The sequence below is a fragment of the Rhopalosiphum maidis genome, chromosome 4, assembly GCF_003676215.2.
Source record: "Rhopalosiphum maidis isolate BTI-1 chromosome 4, ASM367621v3, whole genome shotgun sequence".
Lineage (NCBI taxonomy): Eukaryota > Metazoa > Arthropoda > Insecta > Hemiptera > Aphididae > Rhopalosiphum > Rhopalosiphum maidis.
In genome coordinates this window covers 50,571,466-50,597,293 of record NC_040880.1, presented here as the reverse complement: position 1 = coordinate 50,597,293, position 25,828 = coordinate 50,571,466, and the positions used below count along the sequence as shown (strand labels likewise).

At 35.1% G+C, this 25,828-nt stretch overlaps 2 protein-coding genes across 3 annotated transcripts in view; one reads left to right on the top strand and one right to left on the bottom strand.

The window, feature by feature from the left end:
• The first annotated feature begins 4,822 nt into the window (after nt 1-4,822).
• On the top strand, nt 4,823-22,049 carry LOC113555482 (lipase 3-like). Its single transcript, XM_026959808.1, has 8 exons — nt 4,823-5,537; nt 17,370-17,574; nt 18,285-18,405; nt 18,553-18,799; nt 19,594-19,752; nt 20,242-20,326; nt 21,292-21,437; nt 21,542-22,049. Exons 1-8 carry the CDS (start codon nt 5,181-5,183, stop codon nt 21,779-21,781), a joined length of 1,560 nt encoding a protein of 519 aa, XP_026815609.1. The 5' UTR covers nt 4,823-5,180; the 3' UTR covers nt 21,782-22,049.
• Nucleotides 22,050-22,518: 469 nt separating this feature from the next.
• Nucleotides 22,519-25,828, bottom strand: part of LOC113555479 (jmjC domain-containing histone demethylation protein 1) — a 28,067-nt gene continuing 24,757 nt past the window's right edge. For both annotated transcript variants that reach the window (XM_026959803.1, XM_026959802.1), the window contains exons 14-18: nt 25,709-25,828; nt 25,396-25,569; nt 25,079-25,246; nt 24,598-24,997; nt 22,519-23,878 (exon numbers count right to left, since the gene is read on the bottom strand). In XM_026959803.1, coding sequence (XP_026815604.1) covers nt 23,247-23,878; nt 24,598-24,997; nt 25,079-25,246; nt 25,396-25,569; nt 25,709-25,828 — 1,494 coding nt within the window. In that variant the 3' untranslated portion in view covers nt 22,519-23,246. The remainder of the gene's footprint in view (nt 23,879-24,597; nt 24,998-25,078; nt 25,247-25,395; nt 25,570-25,708) is intronic.

Here is a 25,828-nt window from a genome sequence, read left to right as displayed (position 1 = left end):
ATATTTTATTTTTATTAATTTACAACAACAACAACATATACTATCAAACCAAGTGTTGTGCTGTAATAGACAATAGTAATTTTATTTTTTTGATAATACAAAATAAACGATCAAGCAATGAATCTCATAAAAACGTGGATGAAAAACTATAGTCCAATAAGCGTAAAGTAGATTTTATTGACTTTAAAAATGTTGTTAGTTTGTTATCAGTGTTATTTCCAACACAATAAAAACAAATAAACTTCACTTAACTGTAAAAATAATCGTTTGTTTAAGTAATATTAATTAGTCAATTACAGTTTTGGCCTATTTTATAAGTTACATCTTTTTGTCAAATGATATTATAGTGGCAAGAAAAATAACATGACTTCTAAATCATAACAATTCATGATTAATTGAAAATTAATGTATTATTTTATGATTATAGATACTCAATATTATATTGTATAATGAATTAAATACCTTACAGGCTAATATTATCAATAATTTTGTTGATATGATACAAATATCTAAATTGAATGTTTTTTCTAACTGAATGGTGTACAAATAAAATACATTTTAATAGTTACGACATCAACTTAACTTACATAAGTATAAAATATGTATATTATATAAACTGTCACAGTTGTGAAGTATAAACGTATGAACGATTATCGAGTGTAAAATATTACTGTAACACATGATAAAAATGCATAACTTTAAAGAGTAAAACGTTACTTGTATTTTAAAATTGAGCATAACAATGTTTACTTATTTTCAAAACTAACTCTGTAACACTTCTATGATGATATTTTTTTTTATGAACTTACCTGTTTATTCCGAATTCTTTTCCTTTGATGTTATTTTTCAAAATTGTCTTTAAAATGAATGTTTACTACTTGCATTAGTTCAATTTTAATTTCCACATACGATTGATGAATTTAATTTTCTGAAAAAAAAAAATTAAATGTGTGACAAATCATGTTATAAATCACAATGTTATACCTCTATATTCATTTAACTATGCGCTGTTATTTATTTATACAATAAATAACATAATTTAATCATACAAGTATTTGTATTTTATAATCTGACATCGAATGCTAGTTTCAATGTTTTAATATTTTTATGGAAACGTAAATTGTTATTGTATTTAAAGTTAGTTAAAGCTCTAAGTTAGTTAGCTCTTATATGAGCATACTTTTATTCTGTTTATTTTTACAACTAAAAATTATTAAAAAAAACTTTACGTAGTAATATTTTTTTTTTTTTTTTTACATATTCTTTTGTCATACAATCATCAAGACTACATGTACCACTCAACAATACATTATATCATCATAATAATAGATAATAATTAATAATTATAACTCATTAGGTAATATGTACACGATTTATAAATGTATTGATACTTAATACTTATAATAGCATATAATTATAAGTCCAATATAATATTTCATTTTGTTCTTTCATAATTTAAATGCTGTGTTAACAAAAATCTTCATTGTATAATAATACGAAAATGCGATTAATTTAGCATAAATAAGATAAAATATTACATATAAAATAATGATTATAATTATTATTAGGTAGTTTTTATTAGTTTTAAATTATCAACTACAAATTACAATCACTACATAGCTCGCATAAATACGTTGTAGTATATTAATAGCTATTCCGTATTTAATTGTATAATTTATTTTTCTAAACGTACCAGTACAATTTCCAATTTAGCCCCATAATCAGTATAATCACAATAACGAATAAATTATAGGAATTATTAGAGAAACACATTTTTATTTTGACATACATTTCTTCAAGAATCGAGGTCATATTATTCTAAAAGAATATCTAGATAACTCTAAATAATATTTCATACATATAATTTCTTATCCCAAAACATTTATGATGTTGTAGTTTTACGTTGTTTATATGGATAATATTAATTAAATATTTTTTAGATTTTCGTTATTGTTACATTTATTATTATTTACCTAAATCGTATTAGGTAAACAGTCCATTTTAATAGTCGATCTGCATAGTTTCAGACCACTGCGATCATTATATTATCGGAAGAATAAAAATGTTTAATTATATACTATACAATGCATACACAATAATACGATGTGTGTGCACATGCAGAGTTCAAAGATTTTTAATACCTATTCCTAAATTTAAATAGTAACTACAAATAGCAATTGTTCAGCGTCATTAAAAGCGCTATTATTTGCTGTGACTTCAAAAATTTGATTCCGTTGTAAAAATGTTATAACGGTCAAAGAGCTGTCGCATGAACTTCACATACAAACCTAACCTAATATGTACTAACGCAAACATAAATATTAGTATGTCCCTCTTGAACACGTAGTTCAACTACCTATACTGCAATGGGTCATATTATGATGACATACATCTGTGGGTCGACTCCGTAGTTCAATATTACGAAAAGACCTAATTGTAAGACTCATATAATATAATAATATAATTATAATGCATTGTGCATATTATACAAATTTATGGAAGTCGTATTTATTGCAGTGATCAATAGACTACAATATACTAGCTGTATATACGCTGCAGTGAATAATGGCTAAGATATAAACACAGTAATTTACCAAGCATGCTCACCATCTTTATTTTTTTCAATACATAACTGTAGTTATTCAAAAAGTTTGAAACTTACAAGTATTATTTTAGAGTTTAGACTATATTTTAAAATTTTTTATATTTTTTCGTTCTACTTAAAGAGAGAGTCTTTTAGAGGTATAAAATTTTGTTTTTAATTGAGAACCCCTCCTTTCTTCTATTATAAATTATTAAGTGGATCATTTTTTTTGAAAATGTTGACTTTCAAAATCAAAATAGCTCCATAATATTGGGTTTGGAAGATACGGGGTTAAGAATTTAACAATTTTAGTAATTAATATTAAACATTTATAATTCGTAAAAATGGTCCAAATATAATAAACACCTACTATACAGATCCAGTGTTACGTATATTTTTGTAAATAACCCATTTTGTCATTAGTATAAATAGGTATTTTATAACTTAAAAACTACTCAAACAAATTTTAAATAAAATACACCGAAATCTAAAAAAAAAATGTATCCATCAATTAATTTCCAGTAAAAAGGGTGAACCCTTTTGATAAACAGAAGTTTGTGTATCGCCACAGGACACTATGTTACAGTATTACAACGAACCTCGAGAAATTTAAATTTTGATCTTTAAGTATACTAAAGCGTTCCAAAAATCAGAATTTGAATAAATTTGTTAAATAACGAAAAAATTGGCGTGATCACAGATCTGCTGGTAGATCACTAAGTCGCGTCGTTGTAGGCACGATTGCGTATCCGACGATCATTATATAATAATAAATAGGTTTATCAACAGTGCGTATATATGTTTTACAAACGATGTTCGGTCGATCGATTTCGAAGTAGCGATACATCGCGGATCTGAAACTAGGACGAATGGCGAGATCTGCACGCGGTCGCGCGTCGTCGTGCGATTCGAATATAAGTCACAATAGTCATATAAGTGTTCTATAACGCGCGCGTTGTTTATTGCCACCCGACCACCGTACAATATAATATAGTTGTCGCCGGCACCTATATAACTCTACTCGGCCGCGCCCGCTGTGCCGTAAAAACTAGTATTTTTTCGTATAGTGTTATAATATAGGTATATATATATATATATCGTAGGGCCGCGTAGATCATTATATACCTATTAACCATTACCTATTATATACATACGCGTGCAATATACCATCATCCGCGGCACATAACAAAATACCGATAATATAATATTATTACGTACGAAACGACGACGACGATATGGACTCGCGGCGAAAGAGAAAGAACGAGTGAGCGGGTGAGAGAGGACGAGAAGGAGCGCACGCGTTGCTCAAATATATACGTTAATATACGCGTTTTGTAAGCGCCGTCGTCGGCAAACTTACGGTGAAAGGATGCGCGACAGCGGCGGCCGCCGATATACGGCTGCACCGTTCATCGCATATAACAACGTATACACTCGCTATACATAATATATAATATATAACACGACAGTAATAACGAGGCGTTTAATAGGTATATATATATATCAGAGGTGGCCAACATGACTATGTACGCGAGCCACATATAGCAATGCAATTATATCAAGAGCCAAATTATCTAATCCGTACTTTTGTACCACAAAATGAATAACGATAGCTGACATCCGATAAACATATCAAATTACGAAATACGAAATTATAAAATAATAACAAAACATTTTTTTTTTTTCATAAATGTATGCGAAAAAAAATTAAAATTTTGGTTTTTGTAAATGAGACGACGAGCCGCAATTTGGCCACCCCTGGTATATACGGACAGACGAACGCTGTCGCCACTGCAGCTGGAGATGATGGTCGGCAAGGGGCGACGGGATTTCGCGTCCAAATCAAAATGACATATTATTATATGTTTATAATCTATCGTGTGCGTGTACACCTCGCACGGGTGTCCGCGTCGTGTGTCGCTGCCCAGTTTACGCGCGTAGTGGGATATATACGCTGTGTGTGCGCCGCCGCATAGAGGTAAAGCGGCGGCGCAAGGTCGAAGCGGCGAGAGCGGTGGCGGAACCCGTCAGCCGCGAGACCACTATTATACACGTTATTATTGTACACACAATATCGCATAACGTATCTGTCCGACAGTGGCGATTGCCATAATGTTATCGTCGTGTCCTTTTATACATCGTTATATAGACGGCGGCGCCGGGATCCGCGGTCACTCGTTCGCCGGGTACGCGCCGCTGCAGTTCGCCGAGCGCCGTCGACCGCCACACTCCGCGCGCCGACCAGACGACGGTACACGCGTTGCGTATGTGAATAACGAAGATGACTTTCCGTTGGTCGCGGATAAGGTTCGGCAACCGACCGCAGCGACAGGGACAGCACCACCGCCGCCACCGTCAGCATCACAGGACTCCGCAATTACCGTAATAATAATAATAACAACAACAACAACAACAACAACAACAATAATATCGTGTCGTCCGCGCCTGATAATTCAAATCTTCCTCTACATATACGTATATAAATATATATATATATATCCCTTCCGCGATACCAACGACAATACGCGTACACTGTTAAAATACACGTGCGATCGGTTTATATTCCGTCCGATATATCGACGCGCGCGTGGCCGCGATGCACTATTACATGCTGGCCGCGCTGCTCAACGCTGCCTTGGCGGCCGGTCAACGGAACGCGGTGTTCGCCGGCCGCCGACTGCAGCAGTGGCGACAGACCGGCGGCGGCGACCGGCCGAACTACCTGCAGATGTTGACCGGCGGCGGCGGCGGCGGCGTGTTGCCCCGCAGGGTGTGGACGCGACAGGCGGACGGCCAACCGACCGCGACCGGCCGCAGGCGACGCCGCTTCCCGGCGGCCAAGGCGGGCCCGGTGATGGGCCACTGGAGGGCCCTGCACGATAAGCTGGACGTGCAGTCCATGTGGCCCGGCACGGAAAAGTACGCGAACGAGCTCTACTTGCCGGCCACGACGGTAAGTCAATGCTTGACCGCGGGGTCTCGGTGCGATGTGTTCACGGAGTTGTAATAGTATAAGTAAACGGATATCGCGTGCACGCACTCGTATTTTTTTAAGGAAAATTGTTTATGTATACGGTTAAAAGTGTTCTGGTGTATGTACGTCCATCTCGGTGTTTCCGAATCGCCGACGAAAATTAATTATTTAGGTCGTATTGCGTGATGCGTGGTTTTTTCGCGACAGAGTCGAGTTACGTGCGCGGTTAGTTGATCGACTTAAATCGAGTTAGGTCGGTCCGATTTTGCAGATTTCATAGACCCAGTAACAAAAAAAAAATAATTAATTTAAAAAAAAAAAAAAACTACATTAAAATACGATTTTTTTTTCATCTCACCTGTGTGCTAGGGCCAAATGAGAAGTTCTTCTAAATATTTAAGCGACTCTTTGCTGGAATCATACTTGAACTTGTGAACGTATTTTCTTTTGTTCGCGGTGTCTACAAGTAATCAACTATCATATATTACCCCCCTTCGCGTAATTTTCGATGTAAAATTTTGCACGTTTTTAGTAGAAATTCAAATTAAATAATGCTTTTAGACTTTTATTTCGATTCTAATTAAGAACAGAAATGTATCCATCCTGTACAGAAGCCAGCTATAGAGCCTAAAACAGTGAACAAAAGTAAAAGTTATAAGTGAAAATAAATAATTTTCCAAAGGTCATCATTTTCAATTGATTCAATAAAAAAATAAAAAGTGCCATTATAAAGAACACATTATAATAACATATTTTTTATACATACCATAAAAACAATACTAAGAATAGTATTTATTATCTTGAATAAATTCATTATATTTATTATTTGTCAAAACAAAACATGTTTTTATTTTTAAAATGTCCTCAAAATAACGCGTAGGTTATACCTAACGGTGCAAACTTCAATAAACATTTATTATCACTATACAAGCATATTACACGGTGTTTATAATATACTGTGCTCTATATATTGCGTATGTTTTAACATTGATTTTAAAATATATTTTATAAAGTATATTTTAAAATCAACGGTTGTAGGTAATAATATGATTATAAAGCATTATCATACGAGAATGGGATCGATTACTCTGAGAAATCATATTGTCACTACAGTGAGTCAATGACACATATCGACATTTTCACAGTTAATGGTATAATATATTTGTATATTACCTATACACTCAGTACACAGAACATAAACTTTATCAAAACACAATACTCTTAAATTATTGACAAGTAATTTTATGTTTAAAATTTAAATTAACGTAATATATCTCCGGTTGCCTAAGTATAGTAAATACTAAAATACCATAACAATTCCACCGCAGTATGGCTATTTCCTTTCAATGAATAACCTAAAATCATACAACAAGCTTCGTTTTTCGTGACAATGCTATGTAAATATCGCGTGCAACAGCTGATAATAAATCAGAATAAAGATCAATAAATAATAGTAATAAATGCAGAGCGAATTTAAAACTCGTTGTTTTTCAAGAGAGGGAACGGTTAAACCTGAACGTCTGGTGACTTTACCTGAATAAGAAAAAAGTCATTTTATGAAAAAAATAAGCACAATAAGACGCGTTTGCTTATTCGTAACCCGGAGGGGCGACTTTAGTACTTTATATGCACCGCGTACAAGTCGTGAAATCGTAATAATTTTCGACTCGACTATACCTGGCATAGGTAAACCTTCGGTGGTGTCGACGTTTTAGTAATATGCAGTTACCTAAATACATTAAGTATGTGTACCACATTAGTCCAACGTACCTAATATCTATATTATACGGAAACGACGACGAGCGGCGATGCGTATACATTGTAGAGCTAACTACCAACAGCGGCTAACGACGAAACGAAAACCTATTTTATTATACGCAGTGCTCGATTTGGGGACGACGACGGGGGGCCGGAGTAACCCAACTAATTTTTCAGAAATCTTAGCGTACCCCTACTTTTATTTTTAAGGGGAACGCAGGGGACACTGCATCATTCTGAATTTTTATCAAAACGCACGTGATAACATCATAATAATTTTTCTTACCACAGATTTAATAATTATTAAGATATTTATTATTATTATTTAACTAATTATCTTAAATCATCACTGCAAACTGTGCCACAAAATATTTGTTCTAACTGCTATTGCATCCTAGAATGTACGTCTTATGATAAATCATGGAACTATTTAAATAACTAAAATATACAATATAATATTTACGGTAATTTTTCTTTAGTTTGATTATTTATAAATATTTTTCATACGATTTACAGGGGGGTACGGGGGGTACGGCTTGGTAACGTTTAACAAGTGATGGGGACGCTCTTTTTTTAAAAGTTAACAGAGTGCCCCTAACTTTAATTTTGCCAAGTCGAGCACCGATTATACGTCAAACGGTCCGTATAACGATATATACGTATACACGTTACGCAGCGGTAATGATGTTATTATATATTGTATGTACCCAAATTACATTGCAATGTACATATCGTCGACAGACGCTCTCACCTATTACGATGTGCGGACATCGAGTCGCGGCGATCGGCAAATCCGCTGTGGACACCGGTCGTTTCGATCTCCGCCGCCGGGCTTGACGCTGCAGCCGGGAAACGGACCCGCGCGGACGGCACTGGACGCGGCGGTTGCGGCGGTTGCGGCGGCGTGGAGACGGACGTCGTGCGTGGAAAACGAGACGATCACGACGGGCCCGGCAAACGGTTGTGCCGCGATCGAGAGGGTCGATATAATGTATGATATGATATTACGATAATAGTGCCGTTGACGCGGAGACGTCGGACGCGCGCGTACAGCTCTGCCACTCGACCGCCGGCGTTTCGGTGCACAACACTGGACGCTCTGCTGTTGACACACCCGCGCGCATAGGCTACGCTACGGTATCACAACCATCGTCGTCGTTATCATTTAATAATATATATATATATATCGTAGAAAATAAATAATTACAAAGCTATTATACTATTGCGACGTCAACAGTAATGAGCTGCACGTGTAGGTAAACTGTACGGCTGCAGCAGTTGCATAACGACGCTGTTATTGTTGTTCGTATACGCATCGTTATTGTAATAGCTTATCTGTAATTACGGGCAATAGTTTATAATGTTTATAATATTATTATTGTTATTCACAACGGATGTGCATTTGATTGTTTTTATTGTCCGCGAGTTCTTATCGAAATCGCGCGATACGGTTTTGCCACAAAAGAAAAACGTTTCGCGCAGATAACATTACGCTATACTACGCTATTATACGAATTTTTAGAGGGGGACGTTAAAAGTATCTCCCAACACGAAATCCGCCGATTAATAACACGACAAGTAGATAATTTCAATAATTTTGGTCGGATGCTTTGAACAGTTTTGGGCGTTGAAACCCCAACACAGTGCCCCCCGTGTCACTGCCTTTGCTCGTGTAACGTGCATCAAAAAACACCGCGATTCCGATTTATGTAAACGGCGTTCGCTGGTTTCGTTCGCGGCGACTCTTTTGACGACCCAATATCAACAGTGAACATCAGCGAATAAGTTTTGACTTTTTCAGAAATGTTCTTAACGATAAACGATTGAAACACACACCAACCGGTATAATATTTTAACTCGATTATCATTTTTTTTTTTTTTTTTTTGGCGAAACCATTACAGACCACAGTCAACGTTCGATACTTTAACGGAAACATTTATTTGCTTCGAGATATGAATTTAAAATATTTGTAATATAATAATATTATATAGGTCGGCATTTATAAATCAAAGTTCGATAAAGTTATTTGACCACCCGCGAAGATGGGCGCAAAAAGACAAAAGCAATATATAATACACTATGGGAGTTCACGTACCTTGCGTTATTCCAGAATTTCAAAAAAACAATTCAATATACTTTTTGAAATGATCATGTAATATCGTAGTGGTCAGTGTTCATTTAAGAACTACTCCGTTGACTAAAACACTTTGAAAGCAAAATTTATATTTAATTACGTAGTGTCCCATGTTGATTTGTTTATAAAAGTCGATGTTTTGGAAAAATTCAGTCGATATCTAGCTGTTATGGTTTTGTAATTTATACTAGGTATAATGAGTTATATGATGTGTTTTAAATGCGATCATTTTCATTTGAGATTCTAAACAAAATTATTTACACACGTAGTCTATGATTATATATTATATTATTATACATCTACTAAATGTCTACATGTCATCGTGTTAATTGCTTAAAAATACGGTTTGTTATTTAGTGATTATATTACTTTTAATGATATTTTTATCAACATGAATATAATCGAATACAAATACAAACATTGTTTGCAAGATAAATCTAATTGAAAACGACATGCATCGTGCTTCGTAGAAAAATAAATAAGAAGTATTTCTTGTTTTTGACAAGTCAAATGTATTTTTTATGTTTACAAAACAATCCAGTTCATATTTTGTATACATATAATGCTGGTTTATTAAATTGCATTATCAACCGGTTAACAATTGGATTATAGTCGTTATAATCTTATAGTTATGATTTTATTAATTATTGTCACCACGTGAATAGTGAATATACTCGTAATTTTTCTAGAGAAATTAAAAAATAGAAAATTTTTATTTATTCCGCTGACTTAACAAGTAAAAAAAAAAATTGGTCATACTTGTATATACGCAAATAGATCGTGTGTCGTCTGAGTATGTAAAGACAATTTACTCGATCCGAGTAGGGAGTGTAATGGTGGAAAATGAAACAACACCACTGCTATGACAATTTGAAAATATTATTAATTTTGCTTAATTCGACATACCAACCGCAGAATAATATGTTTATTTTTATATTGTTATGGTACATCTCCATACAGCACGGGTATACTCTACATAAGAAAATTAATGCTATACCTCCGTGTATGTGATGTATGTATACATGTTCCTATTGTTCCTGTGATGTATGGACGAATTCGGTGTAGAATTCTGTGGGGGAGGTTTTCTGTTTCAATCTAAAAAAAGCTATTATTTTCGATTTTGAACCATTTCACAATCGAAATTTGAAAGTCAAACGTTTATAAAAAAAATTGTGCCTATATTTTCGATACTAAAAGTTAAAAGTTGAAAATCGTTGATGCCTATATAAATACCCAACTCAATAAATCTAAAATATTTTTTAATATTTTATTATTCTCAGAAAATGCTAATATAAACTTATGGTGAAAATATAAAATCTTTACACTGTTATTCGTTTTCGAATTGGAACAAAATACCAGATATATTTGGTCAACAACTTATTTTGCATAAATATGAGTATAACCGTTTTTTTGTAAGTTCTTTTATTTTTAAAGTACTGGAAAAAGTCTACATAAATAATTAGAAGAAGAACACAAATTATTGTAAAGTTATTTAATATTCATAACCTTAATGTAGTTAATTTATTATATTTTATCAATGCAGCTGTCGCCCTGTGGGTACCTCTAATCAATATACACGACAGTATCACTTACTACTTTATTTGGCAATTTGTCTCACCATCACCAGTGCAAGCCGTCGTTGGCCAAGTACTCGTATATTGTTATTGCACGTTCTCGCTTGATTATTTGATTACTTATATTTTTTTCTTAATAAATTAATTAACAATTACGGTATAAATTATATATTTTTTTTTCGTAAATGTATGTCGTGAATATTACTAGGTATGTAACGCGTACTACTGCGTAATACCTAATTATCTACGTATACAAAACTATAATTCTATACATATAAGTGGATACGTCGTACACTCGTACGTATATTAAAATGTTTATGCAGCAACAAATAACGATATTATTAGATACTGGTCATTACCACCAGGCGACCTTGACACGATGCAACAGTCTCCTCCGTTCGCGGCTCTTAGATAAACGCACTTAGTAATGTTTAATAATAATAATAATAATGATAATATATCAATACAATATAATACATGCCGTTATCGATAGTAACGTACGCGTATATTCAAATTTCAAACACCCGTAACCCGTATATACACGATAAACGCATAGGTGCCCATAAATCTACGATGTACACGCACGTGCACTTCGTCTGCAATTATATCCAACGACACGACCCCATAAAGTCGCATTACACGGTCTTATATTTTCATAAACTCTTAAAGCCGAGTCACATATAAGCCACTGGCGAAACGCTCAGAAATTGGTATAGCGTTTGCTGTTCTCTCGGTCTTCCATGCATGCAATGCACGTATAGAAATAGCGATAACCCTTCTAAACGCAATAGGTTAGGTATAAGTTTATGTATCATTTTATGTGTATTATATACACTGCGGTCGTGACTTTTTTTTGTTGACATTATTTTGCCGTGAGAAACCGTGTATAACACGAAATACACTGTGGTTTTTCGCACGTTATTGCGATATATCAACGGTCTGCGCGTGGAACGAAAATAATTATCAAATATACGTAATAATGTTAAGGTACCTACACAATAATATTATATTATAACGTCGTGGCGCGGTCGGTGCGTACGTATAGGTATACTTATGTCAATGCGTTATGTACATTGCGCACCAGTGCAATGAGAAACGAAAAATTATTATGAACTATCATTGACCATATTATAATATATTATTATTATTCCATACCCGAAATCGCCGAGAAACGTGATCCAGAGACAGCATGTCTGCTGCAAGCGTACGCCCTTTTGGCTACAAACACGATGTCGTTAGGGTATAGAGTCTATAGTATAGACTCATAGACAATAGATATTTCTGTAGTGACACAAAAACGAACCTTTTCAAATTGTATTCATTGAGTAACGATAACGATTGGACGATGTCACGTGATTTATTTTCTCATTTTGCAGCATAATCGAAAAAAATTATTTGACGTAATATATGACATATATATGCGATATAACAGTGGTCGGCCACTGGCGGCCAAGCGGGCCGCATCCGATCCACGCCGCTTTAGAATGACATTTTTTTTTTATTTTAAAGTTTTAGACGGTATTTTTTATTTTTCATACCAAATAATTTAAGAGTATAAAATTGTTATTTGTGAACTCTTCTTAATTCGTGATTGAATTGGATAGAATAATACAATATATTAGTAAAATTAATCTTCAACACAACTGCAGGAACACTATAAGTACATTAATCTTACAATAATAGTAGTGTGATTTTTAACATAATATTTTATACTAAACAATGTGCATAGTATATTCCGTTATCAAGCGAAGGTGCGTTCCTTTCAAAAGATCATTTTTGAGATTTTCCCAGGTTAGTTTTTTAGAAAAATACAAGAACGCTAATGAGTCTCGATTAACATAAAATCAGCCGTGTTCATAAATATTATGCATCATTTGACCTATATTTTTCAACAGCCGATAACGGACATCTCGCACGCACAATAATATGATGTGTACATAATAGTGCATTATATCATTATGTGTAAGTATAATATACAGGTTTATTGGGATTTGTTCCATTATAGCATTCATACTACGACGAACGGTCGTCAAATAATTTAATGATTTAACCAGCTTTAATGATTAAATTATATTAACCGCAGTTAAGACGTTATAATATACACGATCGGTCACCTAATAAGTAGCTGTGGGTAACAGAAAACGAATGTCATGTACTCGTTTAGACACAGACAAGACGTTATTAATAATTTTATTGTTTATCGTAACCAGTAACCAGTAACCAATACCGCTGACGAACGAGGTCACGGAACGCGCGCGCCGGCAAAAAAATCGGTGAACTCTGTGTGGTAGTGTCTGTGGCACCGCGACCGATCGCAAGGCCCGCGCGATTCGAGACCGGATGCATTATATGCACACATAATATACTATAATAATACATATTTAAAAATACATAACCGATTAACTGTTAAGTGTAAAAAATATAAGTTACATAGATGAAAAAAGCTTAACCTAACGTAATGCGGGAATAGGAGACTGCTTCATTCAGTAACAGAACTTGAAAACGAAATCAATTCTATTTTTCTAAAATGTTTATTGTAAACTGTATAATATATTAGCCGAAATAGGTATATATATGAACAGATTCCTTTTGAATGTACGGTAGATATTTTGTGACGATGTGAAATAAGACGTGTTGGCGTAGTTTGTCGGTATTGAGCGCGAAATTTTTGCCAACTCGTCGCGGCCGTTTGTAATGTTTGATCACCGCGGCGCTGTGGAGTATATATTTTGTAATGTGTCAGGGCCGCGGTCACGTGTATAATAGGCGTTAAGGCGATATAAAAGGGCTTGTATCGGACTCAAATTTGTATGTCACGTGTGTATCCGTAAATACCGGTCGGTTGGTTGTTTAGTATATGTTGAATCGAGCGAGCGAAGTACACGGAGACGAGAGTTTGGTCGTTTGAGTTTTTGCAATACTTTTCGACGATATATCTCCGATATTTTAAGTGGATATTTGTTCAGCGGGTGTGTAACGATAATATTATGTTGTCTATAATAATTATTATGATTTTTCTCCATAACTTGCGGCCCCGAGCACAATATAGGAGAATATTTCAAAGTAAAAAAACTACAAGACGATAACACATACATCACGGCGCGTACAACAACACCATACACAATAATATCTATACGACTGCGCAACGATCGTGTGCTGCAATTACGGAGACGCTTAAATCCGCTCGTCCTCGTACATAATAATAATAATGATAATAATATGTAATATAAAATATCATCATTAAGGTGTTGCGTGTACGCGCGGGTGTGCGTTAAACAATTATTTAACTTTGTTTTTTTTTTTCGTTTTCGTTTTATTGTATTTTTTTTCACGGGCTTTCGCGCGCGCCGCAAACAAACACTATCGTCGCTACAGGTGTCGGTACAGAAAATGCGTGTACGCCACTGGTGCGCCGCCGCGGTTTTCGCAATCTTTCGCGCCGTTGCTCAAACCGTGGGCGCCGTCGAACAGTAATTACGCCGTGTGCGTCCCAGTAGTATAAATACATAAAAAAAATACACAACGCACTTAAATAAATATAATAAACACGCGACGTGATATTATTATTATGATTATTGTATTTTAAATCGCGGTATTGCGTGCGACGGATTTTTCTTTGCCGCCCGTGATCCGAGCGCAGTGGGTTGGTAAAAAAAAACGTGCTGAAATAATAATTATAAGAGGCATCTACATAATAATATGCAATAAAGTATAGTAAGCGGGAAAATATTTAAATCATTGCCATTTCGAAAGCTCTCCAGTCAATAATACGTACCTGTAGGTGAGACATATTCGTCACAAATGTGAAATGTCTATATAGTATATTAATTTAACGATTGCTGTAGGTTGGTAGATACAATTTCAAGAAAATTGGAAAAGTCACGCTAGAGGATTAGGAGGAACTATTTAAGGGTAATTATTGATCAGTAGCTTAACGCTTAAAAGCCTCAACTATACAAATTGACATTACAATATAGACTATGTGGTATTTTTTTAATAAATATTTTTTCTAACTGCCGGTTTTATTTCGGTTATAAACAGTATCTATGTCAAACGGTTATACAATTTAATATTTAGTTACGTTGAGTAAAATTGAAGAATACCAGAATTTGTAATGAAACCTTACAGCGCCTCTGGCATATATAGAGATGGTTTTCATTCTTACTGGTAATACTTATTGAGTATACAGTATTGGACGTAAGATTAAATAGATACTTATTTAAACAAATGTTAGGTATTCGAATAAGTATAATATTGGATGTATTGAAATATGTGCCGTGTTCCTATGTCACAATATAATATTGTATTGGTGCGTGGCTTACATAATACATAATGTGTGATCCTCGCGAAAGGCCGGGCAAAGGTCGTGCGTGTGGAAAAAGAACGTTTTAAAAAAGATTCATTTCTCGACTTTTCACGACCTTATCCATTAATACAATACCTATACGTTATCATTTATCTGAGTCAAGCTAAATAGCACCAGATGATCTGTCTTCATATGCAACAAATTATGCCATGTTTTAATTCGTGACGAATGACAATGCCACCCCTCCCAACACAACTACATATATATATATATATATATATACCTTTTACACCACCAGAAAATTAGAAATAAAAAAGTCCGCGGAGATAATAAACTGAAAACGTTTTTATTTTTTTCTGTACACATAAAATACTTAATGTATTATTGTAAAAGAAGGATGACGTGCTACACCATAACGAGGTCTCAACAATTTACACTTTTTTTGCAAATAAATATTTATGATAAAGTTATGTTACATTGTATAATAATAAAAATTTGATGTGTGATAATTCACGGGAAAACATTAACAAACCGTAGTCATCCAAAGGAACTTGTTACTAAATACTAATAAGTAATAATATTTAGGTATACAGTATACTTCTATATTAAATTTATAAATATATTATGTTATTATTATTAGCGAATTGATTATTAAATGAAAATGTATTATTGTAGCCATTTAAGAAACGATTTTATATGACACTATGTGAATTTCAAAATCAAAACTTCCAGACGATCATCCTCATAAAAAAATGTTTATCGTATTTTATGTTATTTCTTATATATATGGGAGGTAATGAATTATACGCATTACACGAATTTACACGAACTTCCAATTCGCTAAACCGACGGTTGAAACATCAAAACTATGTACACGTACCTATAATATATTCGAATATATTAAACAAGATTATTATGTTAAAAATTAAATTGCAATAAAACGTAGGTATTTGCAATCTATAAACTGCACGATCGGACGACAAACGTTACATTATGATGTTTTTATTGACCGACTGTATACCGTACTACACATATACCTCGATGAGTCTCCAACTGGGCGTAGTATCTATACAATATACGCAGCATATAAATATATCTATATAATATACTTAAGTATACATAATATGTATATTGTATATTATAATATTATGTTTTTATAAACATAAGAACGACGTGGTCGTGGCGAAGAAAGGGAATACAAATAAATAAATAATCGAAATATATACGCATACTTGCCTACTTAAAGATAAATATAAATAATACGATTCATTTAATAAAAGTGAGGCAACACACTTAAAATGCACATACATGCTTTCAGCAATTTGAGTTATTGTGTAAATTCGCCATTATGAACACAAGAGTCGTAGCTAACATATATAGCAACATCGACTGATAAAACTACCTATAATCAATAGCGATTACCCATAGTAATAAATAATAATTTATAGGTCATTACAATTCTTTAATCAAAAGCGATCACCTGTACTTATAAGAGATGCTGTTTTTATGAGTGGTTAAAATAAAAGCCATCAGACGATTACCCTGCTGTTTATGACAAATCACTGCATGAAGTCGAACTTTATCTAATTTTAGACGAGTGAGAATGAAGTCGAATTTTTATTGATTTAAAAGTAGAGTAGATAATCGTTAGTCTAATTTATATGCGGAAGTTAGAAGTATCTAATATTTTTAATCATTTACCAATAATGGTCAAAGTAGGAAAAGTATGAAATGTTTATTTTATATTGATAGGTAGATCGTAGATTTATTTTTTGGTTCGAATTATGATTACAATTGATGAATAAAAAATAGTGGTTTTATTTATTTTAGTATGAATAATTATCGTGCAATCGTGCATAAATTAAATTTACACTGAAACTGTGCCAGGATAGTATCCTCATTACCCCTAATTTTGAAGTTTGAATATTGTTTATAAATAATATAATAACCTGCATTACATACATTACTGCATATAACTTACATATAACCGCGCGGCTATGTAAAAGTCCTTCCTAAACGCCCACATTTCTGTGTACAGGACGATTATATCAGACAAGAAGGGTATCCAGCGGAGAGGCACACGGTTATCACGACAGACGGTTACAATCTGACGCTACATAGGATACCATACAGCCGAAACGAAGACCTAACGGCCCTCACGAGAAAGCCGGCAGTATTGGTCCAACACGGCATACTGTGCAGTTCTACGGACTGGGTGATCGCAGGACCAAATAGTAGTCTAGGTGAATATATAATCGCGAGGAATCGTCTCTATGTATAAAATGGTACATGGTAGTACCCTTATAAGTGAAATTTTAGTAAGACTTTAAACCTTAGGAATTTTTTTTTAAATCTTTTAAAACAATAATAATTTTAATAATCCAAACATTTTATACTAATTATAAGCCTAGAAAAACTGTTTTTTTTTTTTTAAAAAAAAAACTGTATTAAGTGCATTATCGAGACGAAGGAATTATTTTTCACGTTTGAAACTTCAAATTTACGATACGATGTATAGCCAAAACCTAGGCATAGAAAAACATACGAAAAAATATTTTTTTCTTATATTGACCACGGGCACCTGTTTACCGTTTTTTTTTTCAAAAACTAACTCATTTTAAGTCTTTTTTAAGAATGTACGGTAGTCGTGAGACGTTAAATATGCTAGATTGCTAAAATAAATTATGGTATGTCACCCAAATTTTTTTTAAAAAATAATAATTTTGATAGTTTAAAAATGTAGTACTTCAGACCTCGAAATACCGTTTTTTTACTTCAAAAAACAACATTAGTGCATTATCTAGTAGAAGTAATAGGATTTGAATTTTGAAACTCCACATGTATACGTGTGGCTGAAAGCCTGAAACGAGTTATAATTTATTATAGTCTGGTGATGGAAAAATGTTGCCTGTTTAAAAATTAAAAATTTAAATATCATTCGCTGCATTTTTAGCGTTTATACTGTCGGACGCGGGATACGACGTATGGCTTGCAAATTCCAGGGGAAACACATACTCCAGAAACCACGTGACCCTAGACCCGGCGAGGGAACCGGAAAAATTTTGGGATTTCAGGTGAATAACTATAATATGTCTATATAAAATTATGGTATTTAAGATGACCTCGGATAGCATACAGTATACACATTATATAAGCATGCCGTATAAACGGTTTCGTCTTCGTTTCGTCGTTTACACATTTATTTAATACTATTTATTTAGCTGGCATGAGATGGGCACAATCGACCTGCCTAACACGATCGATTACATACTGGACAAGACAGGCGAACCGGACTTGAACTACGTGGGACACTCCATGGGCACAGCCATATTTTACGTCCTGTGTTCAGAGAGACCAGAATACCAAGAAAAAGTCCGGTCGATGGCAGCCATGGCGCCGATCGCCTACCTAAACCACGTAAAGAGTCCGATCATGACGTTCTTGTCGTCCGTGGCGGACCCGTTGGCAGTAAGTATGGCGTGTGTGAGACAATATTAATCATCGAAATGCGGTTGGCGTAATCCAATGGAAATTTTTGAAAAAAATCATTATTTAATTATTTTAATACTATTTAACAACGAATAGTGATGGTATTAAAAGCCTGTTAAAAATTGAATATACCTCCCGATTATTAATTTATTCCCGTATACAAGTACATCCGGATATCCTAACGCGTACATCTCCAGTCTCCACCGTAGGCATAACTATTAGGGGCATTTATGTTGGTGGCAGGGATTCCTGGCTTTTAATGATAGCAAATACCAAAACAATGTTTAAAAACAACGTCACTTTCAAACATTTATATAAGTTATAACACTATTAATAATTTATATATATATATATATTACATTAAAACGTGATAATATAATAAAACGAAATATTTAAATTGGAATTTGATAAAGAGTCACTGATAACATATTTATTTTTTATTAACTTGGTTGATTATTTTAAGCATATCATACGAGTAATTATTTATAAAATTAACAATATTACATTTAAACATTTACCCAAATTGCAATCAGAGTGGACGTCAAACAATTTCGGCGAAGGAGCAGGACTTCAGCCGAATTTACGCCGGTGTTCTTCGCTATTGTTTAATCAGCATGTACAAAAACAAACACAAACATATACGTGTATACTATATGTTGAAATGAATAATATATATAATATCATGTTACATATTTTAGCGTTTACGCCACCGACATAGTCTATATCATACATTTTTTACTTACACAGTCTCAACAGATATGTTCGGTTTTCAGTGGTTGTGCAACAGTCTGGGGTACTACGAGTTCAGGCCGAACGGCAAGATTCTACTGTTCGCGGGTAAAGCGTTCTGTGAAGCCAACTCACTGGCAGAAGGTGTTTGCGATAACTTATTGTTTCTGTACGCTGGGTACGACTCGAAACGTCTGATCAAAGTACGTGTGTGTGCTCGAGCACCTGAAGTGATGTTGTTTATTATTTTCAAGCCAATATCCAACATATACAAATTAATTAATAATTATATAAAAAAGCAGTTCTTCGAGAGTCGCTCATTATCTCGGTTGATTTTTGTATTAGTCGAAAAAAATGTTTTTCATATTCCAAAATAGGTGCTCTATAATGTATATGATATATTTCAAAATGGACACCTACCTATACAAAAATGTTCACAATACAACGCTAAGCTTTTAGTTTCTTGTAGTTGCACAGTCCAGAGAAGAAAACTTTTCTAAAAAATGCATAACTACCTATAGAGCATCCATCTTGGTAAATTAATATACCTGATTATTATGTGCAATACGAGTGTATTTCGTACGGTATATTAAGAAAAAACATAAAAACCGACAGGAGAATGAGTGGCTTACGTGAAAGAAATCATCCCCATTATAAAATAAATAGCTAAACCCCATTTCCTCGTATTTCAGAGCATTCTACCCATAATTTTGGCACACACTCCGGCCGGCGCATCCGCACGTCAACTCACTCATTTCGCTCAGCTCATGAAACGCGGTCAGTAATGTATATTAATATATTATCATAACCATGTACTATACACGCTATACGGAATGATTCATGTATTCATGCTTACACCCATCGTTTTCATTGATCACGAATATGTTTAAGTATTCTAAACTTACTTTACGGGGAAACCCGTTCTGTGCGGGATATTTTCAAATACTTAGATTTTTTATGCAATTTTAAGAGTCCCTTGATAAGTGATGATGAATAACATATATCTTTTTTGTTATCACGTATATTTTTGATTTTTTCTGTAATTTAATTAAAATAAATATAAATTTAAGCGAGTAGACTGCATTTTTAGGCACTTATAGGTAGTATAAGCAATAACAATAAAATACGACGAATATAGGTTTAGGAGATAAATAGGGGGGGGGGGTGGTTATATCATGATTTGAAAAATTTTACCCAACATTAATTTAGTTAAAATTTATATATTTTTAAAAAATGCTCAAGCGACCGAGGGTACTCAGCTCAGTATTAAGATAATGTATAGTAAATATTGCATGTATTTATATTTAACAAACAACCGTTAGTAAAGATTGTTATCCTTAACACCTACATAAATAGTTCATAAAAACTAGTCATACAAATTTAGATTTTGATATATCAGTATTTTTAAAATAAAAAATCATTTAATTAATGACGATTAATAATAAAATCGAGTGATTCCTAGTGGCACCACGCTGTGACACAAATTAAATTGCATAAAGATCAGAGAATTAGAAAATATGGTCTCGGTTCAAAAATCAAAATATGAAGAAATGCGTTATTCAAAAATAAAATTGGAGGTGGATGTAAGCGTGTTTTGTGAATCGTCTTGTGTATAAGACACGCGTTCAAAATCGCGGTTTTGATTGTATACAGTCAACAGACCGCTAACTCACACATAATAATATTATAATATATTTATTGATTTATTTCGTTTCGATTATTTATACAAAACATGTTCACAGATCAATGGTTCGGGCAGTACAACTACAACAAACAGAAAAACATAGAAAAGTACGGACAACCCGATCCGCCGGCCTACGACCTGACCGGCATCACGGTGCCCATAGCTCTGTATCACGCGCAAAACGATTGGCTGTCGTCGGTGGAGGTATGACATTAGTTTTCGTAAATACGTTGTAAAGTTGCACGCACACAGTCATTTCATCGTGTAAATGTCATAATATTATAAACGATCGCACGCGTACTTTTCAGGACGTCAAAGTTTTGGCGGGTAGGCTCACAAACGTGGCCGAGAAAAAGATCGTGCCATTTCCGGAGTTCAATCACTTGGACTTCCTGTGGGCGAACGACGTGAAAAACATCGTTTACGACGACCTAATCGGGTTCATGAAGCGGTTTGACCGGAAATACGCGGACGTAGCGTTACGGCCGTCGGCGGAAGTGGACGCGAACGTCGTGCACCCGGATTTCATCGTGCCCGACGTGGCGTAGGGATATACCGGAAGTTCTGCAAACCACGGACCCGTGAAGCAGTTTACGGGCGCGATTCGAAAAATCGAGTATTTGAATAAAAATAAAATCGCAATACGCCATCGACGGACTCTGGTATGCGTGTAAAAACGTGAAGTATCGTTAAGGCCGAAAATATTGAATAGAATACTGGCTATAACCGCACAAAAAATTTAATTATAAAAATATACTTAATGTAGTTTTATTATAGTTTCGCTGAGAAAGTGCATAATATACATTTATACCAAAATATACCTCTCCTCTAAAATTTAGTTACGAGAAAAAATATAAGTTGTATTTATTAATTTTTTTCTCTCGATTTTACAATAATCGTTTAAGATAATTACGTGAACGCACCGAGACTGTACACCCCGACTTCCGTGCAAATATTATATCTTGAGCGCGTCGTCGACCATCGTAAAATAGGGTATGATAGTCAGACTTTTCACACACTACCTTCTACATTTCGTGTACGCTGAGGACAACATTTCAGAGTTCTAAGACATTCTTTTATCGTGCCAGGCATTCACGACGAGTAGCGGACAACCACCATCCTCTTCGGACAATATTAGTTTCGTCGTCATATGTTAGATTAGAGTATACCTACAATATAATTCATAAAACAAGTTTTATATTTTAGTTCCCCCACCTCGTCACACTCGACTGGAACGTCGTTAGGCACACATAGGTGATTAAAATTTAAAAAAAAAAAATTAAAATCTGTTTTCTTTATACTGTTTGTATTATTATTTAATATTTATTCTGTGTTGATTATATTTATAATATGTTAAAAAAATACCAGAAAGAAAGATTATTCATAAAAAACAGAATATGGTGATAAATGGTATCCGACACGCATAATTGTACTACTCGTACAACTTATATAATTATAATTAGCATTACTTAGACTAGAAGTGTAATAAATTAAATGTATAAGAACAATAGTATAAGCACTTAAAATATAAAATATAACATAGAATATATGATAATAACTTACACAAGTGTGATAACATTGTTTTTTTCCTATATTAAATATTATGTTAAAAAAAAAAAAAAAATTAAAAACCTGGAAACATTCATGTCGGCATGGACGACAATCGTTATTATTCTATTATATATCATATTTACAACAAGATCGTTTGATCGTCCAACAGTAACAGACGCGACGTTAAAATTATATAACATACTATCTATCCTGGTCTTAAAAATACAAACACACACTGACTTATGTGAAAAAAAAAGTATACATCATTTCGCTCTCTTACTAATACTGTACGCGTAACACTGTTTATAAAATAACTTATTTTTAAAGAAATATATATATACATATATGTACACTAGATATATATATATTATAATATGTACATGCACCGCTGCGCGCCGCCGCCGAAATTATGATATGCGGTTAAAATCCGAAGACCAAATGTTCGGGAGCGTCAAGCCTGTATCAGGACTTGTCGACCTTCACGATTAGTTTACTGTCGAAAGCCTTGAACCCCTCCCGGTTGGACACGAACTTGTTGATGGACGACTTTGTGAGCTTTGTGTGCCTGAGGTCCAGGTATGTGAGGCTCTTGCACTTGCCGAGCAGCTTCAGAGACTGTTCGCTGATGCCCGTGCAGCCGGACAGCTGCAACGTGGACAGCCCGCTGATCTGGGTCAACAGCTCGACGCCGTCGTCGGTGATCGGGAAGCATTGCGACAGGTCGAGCATGGACAGCTTAGGCAACACCCGTACGATTATCTGGACGCCCGCGTCGGTCACGTTGCTGCCGGCCAGCTTCAGCGACTTGAGATTGGACAGCCGACAGGCCAAGTCGAGCAGCCCGGGCCGGTGGTCTAGCGGCGGCGACAAGATGTGTTGCAGTGCCGCGTCGTCCATGGTGGGCACGAAGCTCAGGTTCAGCGACGTCAGCATCGGGCACACGCACGACCGGAGGCACGACACCGTGGACCAAGGGCAGCCTTGCAACGACAGCGCCTTACTCTGTGGCAATCGAACAAGCAGCCATGAGAGCTGTTCTTTGGTGATCTTGCACCAATCGAGAATCAGCACTTTCGGCTGTCTGATCATGACATCTGACAAAAAAAAAAAATACGAAATCATTCGAAAGGCGATCGCGAAATATATAGACTAATCAATGAAATATTAACATTGTTAATGTAGTTTTGTGATTTTAAATAATAAACATCGATAAACATAATTAATAAACAGTTACTTTTTTTAATCGTCAAACCATCGACAGTAACGACACAATATATATATTTAATCTGCTACAATATTTGCAGTTTATACACCTATTTTCTAAAAAAAAATTGTAATGTATAATGTGATCAAAGTGGATTATTGTGAGAGATCCACACACTTTCAGATAAAGCAACACGCCTTAAATATAAATCAATGTGCAAATGGGAGGGGGTACCAATCTGCTGTACGGTAGGTGTCAAATGGGTCACTTTAACGGATGTGTAAAATTTGGATCAAATGATATTTATATCAATTTATACGAAAAACGGATCTGATTAAGTATTTGTATTTCATGTTATGTTTTTGGTTTTGTTATTAGGTTTAACGTAGTAGCTGGGTAGAAATAATTTATGCCGAAAAGATTTAAAAATATAATTATATACATTTAAGTTTTGTATACGTGAATATATTTTTTTAATGTTAACAAAATAATGAATATCGTTATACATAGTTAATTAAATTAATTTAATTTCGTTCAAATTTTAAGTTAAATTACTTAAATCTAAAATATCGAATTAATAAATACCACGTGGTCATGCTTTACACTCACACTTGATCAGTTTCGGGGTGATAACGGTCTCGGTGAGATCCATGCGGTTCCAGAGTACCGGGTTGATAGTCGCTGTGTACCAGTCTTTACACACCAGCGAACAATGTTTCAGGTCTTCGGCCGACAGGAACTTGAACACGTGCACCAGCGTAGTACACCGCCTCCGCGGATCCTTGTCTTTTTCATCTGTGTCCAATTTCGGTACCGGTCGGATCACGTACTTGGGCATGTGGTTGCTTTTTTTCGAGTTGGACAGTATCTCGTCGATCGGCACGTCCGCGTTGTTGGCAATCGGCTCGTTGGTCCGGATCTCCTCCTCGATCTTGACGCTTCCGGACACTGGACCACTGCCGGCTGACGGCTGTTCCAGGGCCACCTTCGTTTCGGGTATATACTCGGACTAAGTAAGAATAATAACGATGAAGGTAAAACACAAATCGAAACGACGAGACCACATTTAGCGATAAAGACGTATACTCACAATGCGTATGGGCGATAGCTTTTCACGTTTGACAATCACGCCGGAGTCGGCCACCGTGTTAGCGGATTCAAATGGCCGTTCGGCTGCCTCCATCTTGATCACCGTTGGGGACGACGACCGTTTGACGATGCACCGGTCGAACGCTTCCATCACGTTCATCTCGGCTGGCTAAAAACGGAAATGCACGCGGATTAAATAATCTATATTTCACTCTTCCTACAAGCGTTTAAAAGATATCACATATTTATATAGGTGGTATAACATCATTATCGACGTGCTACCATCACCACCACGTCATCGTTGACCGTCGCACTCACCTCGGCCGGCCGTTTGGTGGTTTGCTTCGACCCGTCGCCGTCAGATAATTTCACTTCCGGGGATGTCGGTGCAACCGCGGCCATTGCCACCATGGGCGCGTTACTGGTGCTGTTGCCGCCGCTCGTACCGGGTTCGGATGTAGCGGGTTTCTTCTCTTCGGTCAAATTTCGTCTCTGATTCACGCGCACGTGCAACAAAAAATAAAACCGAATTATAATTTTTTTTTTTTTTTAAACACTGCGACGGCACAACACCCGTGATATATTATCGTAATCGTATTGCTATTACAAGTTCAGCGGTGAAAAAACTTACAAATTTTTTATGAGGAGTTTTGTTCTCGAAATCAGACTTGTCTGCGGCGCTGGTTTCGATGGATGAGGCGGTGGCCGGAACTTGTTGCAATGCGTTTTTACAGAGCGACGGCTGGGTTTC

Coding starts and splice junctions, on each gene's coding strand:
- LOC113555482 (XM_026959808.1), top strand. CDS start 5,181: ATGCACTATTACATGCTGGCCGCGCTGCTCAACGCTGCCTTGGCGGCC. Junction 18,406..18,552: donor GAAAAATTTTGGGATTTCAG/GTGAATAACTAT, acceptor CTATTTATTTAG/CTGGCATGAGATGGGCACAA. Junction 18,800..19,593: donor CCGTGGCGGACCCGTTGGCA/GTAAGTATGGCG, acceptor TTCGGTTTTCAG/TGGTTGTGCAACAGTCTGGG.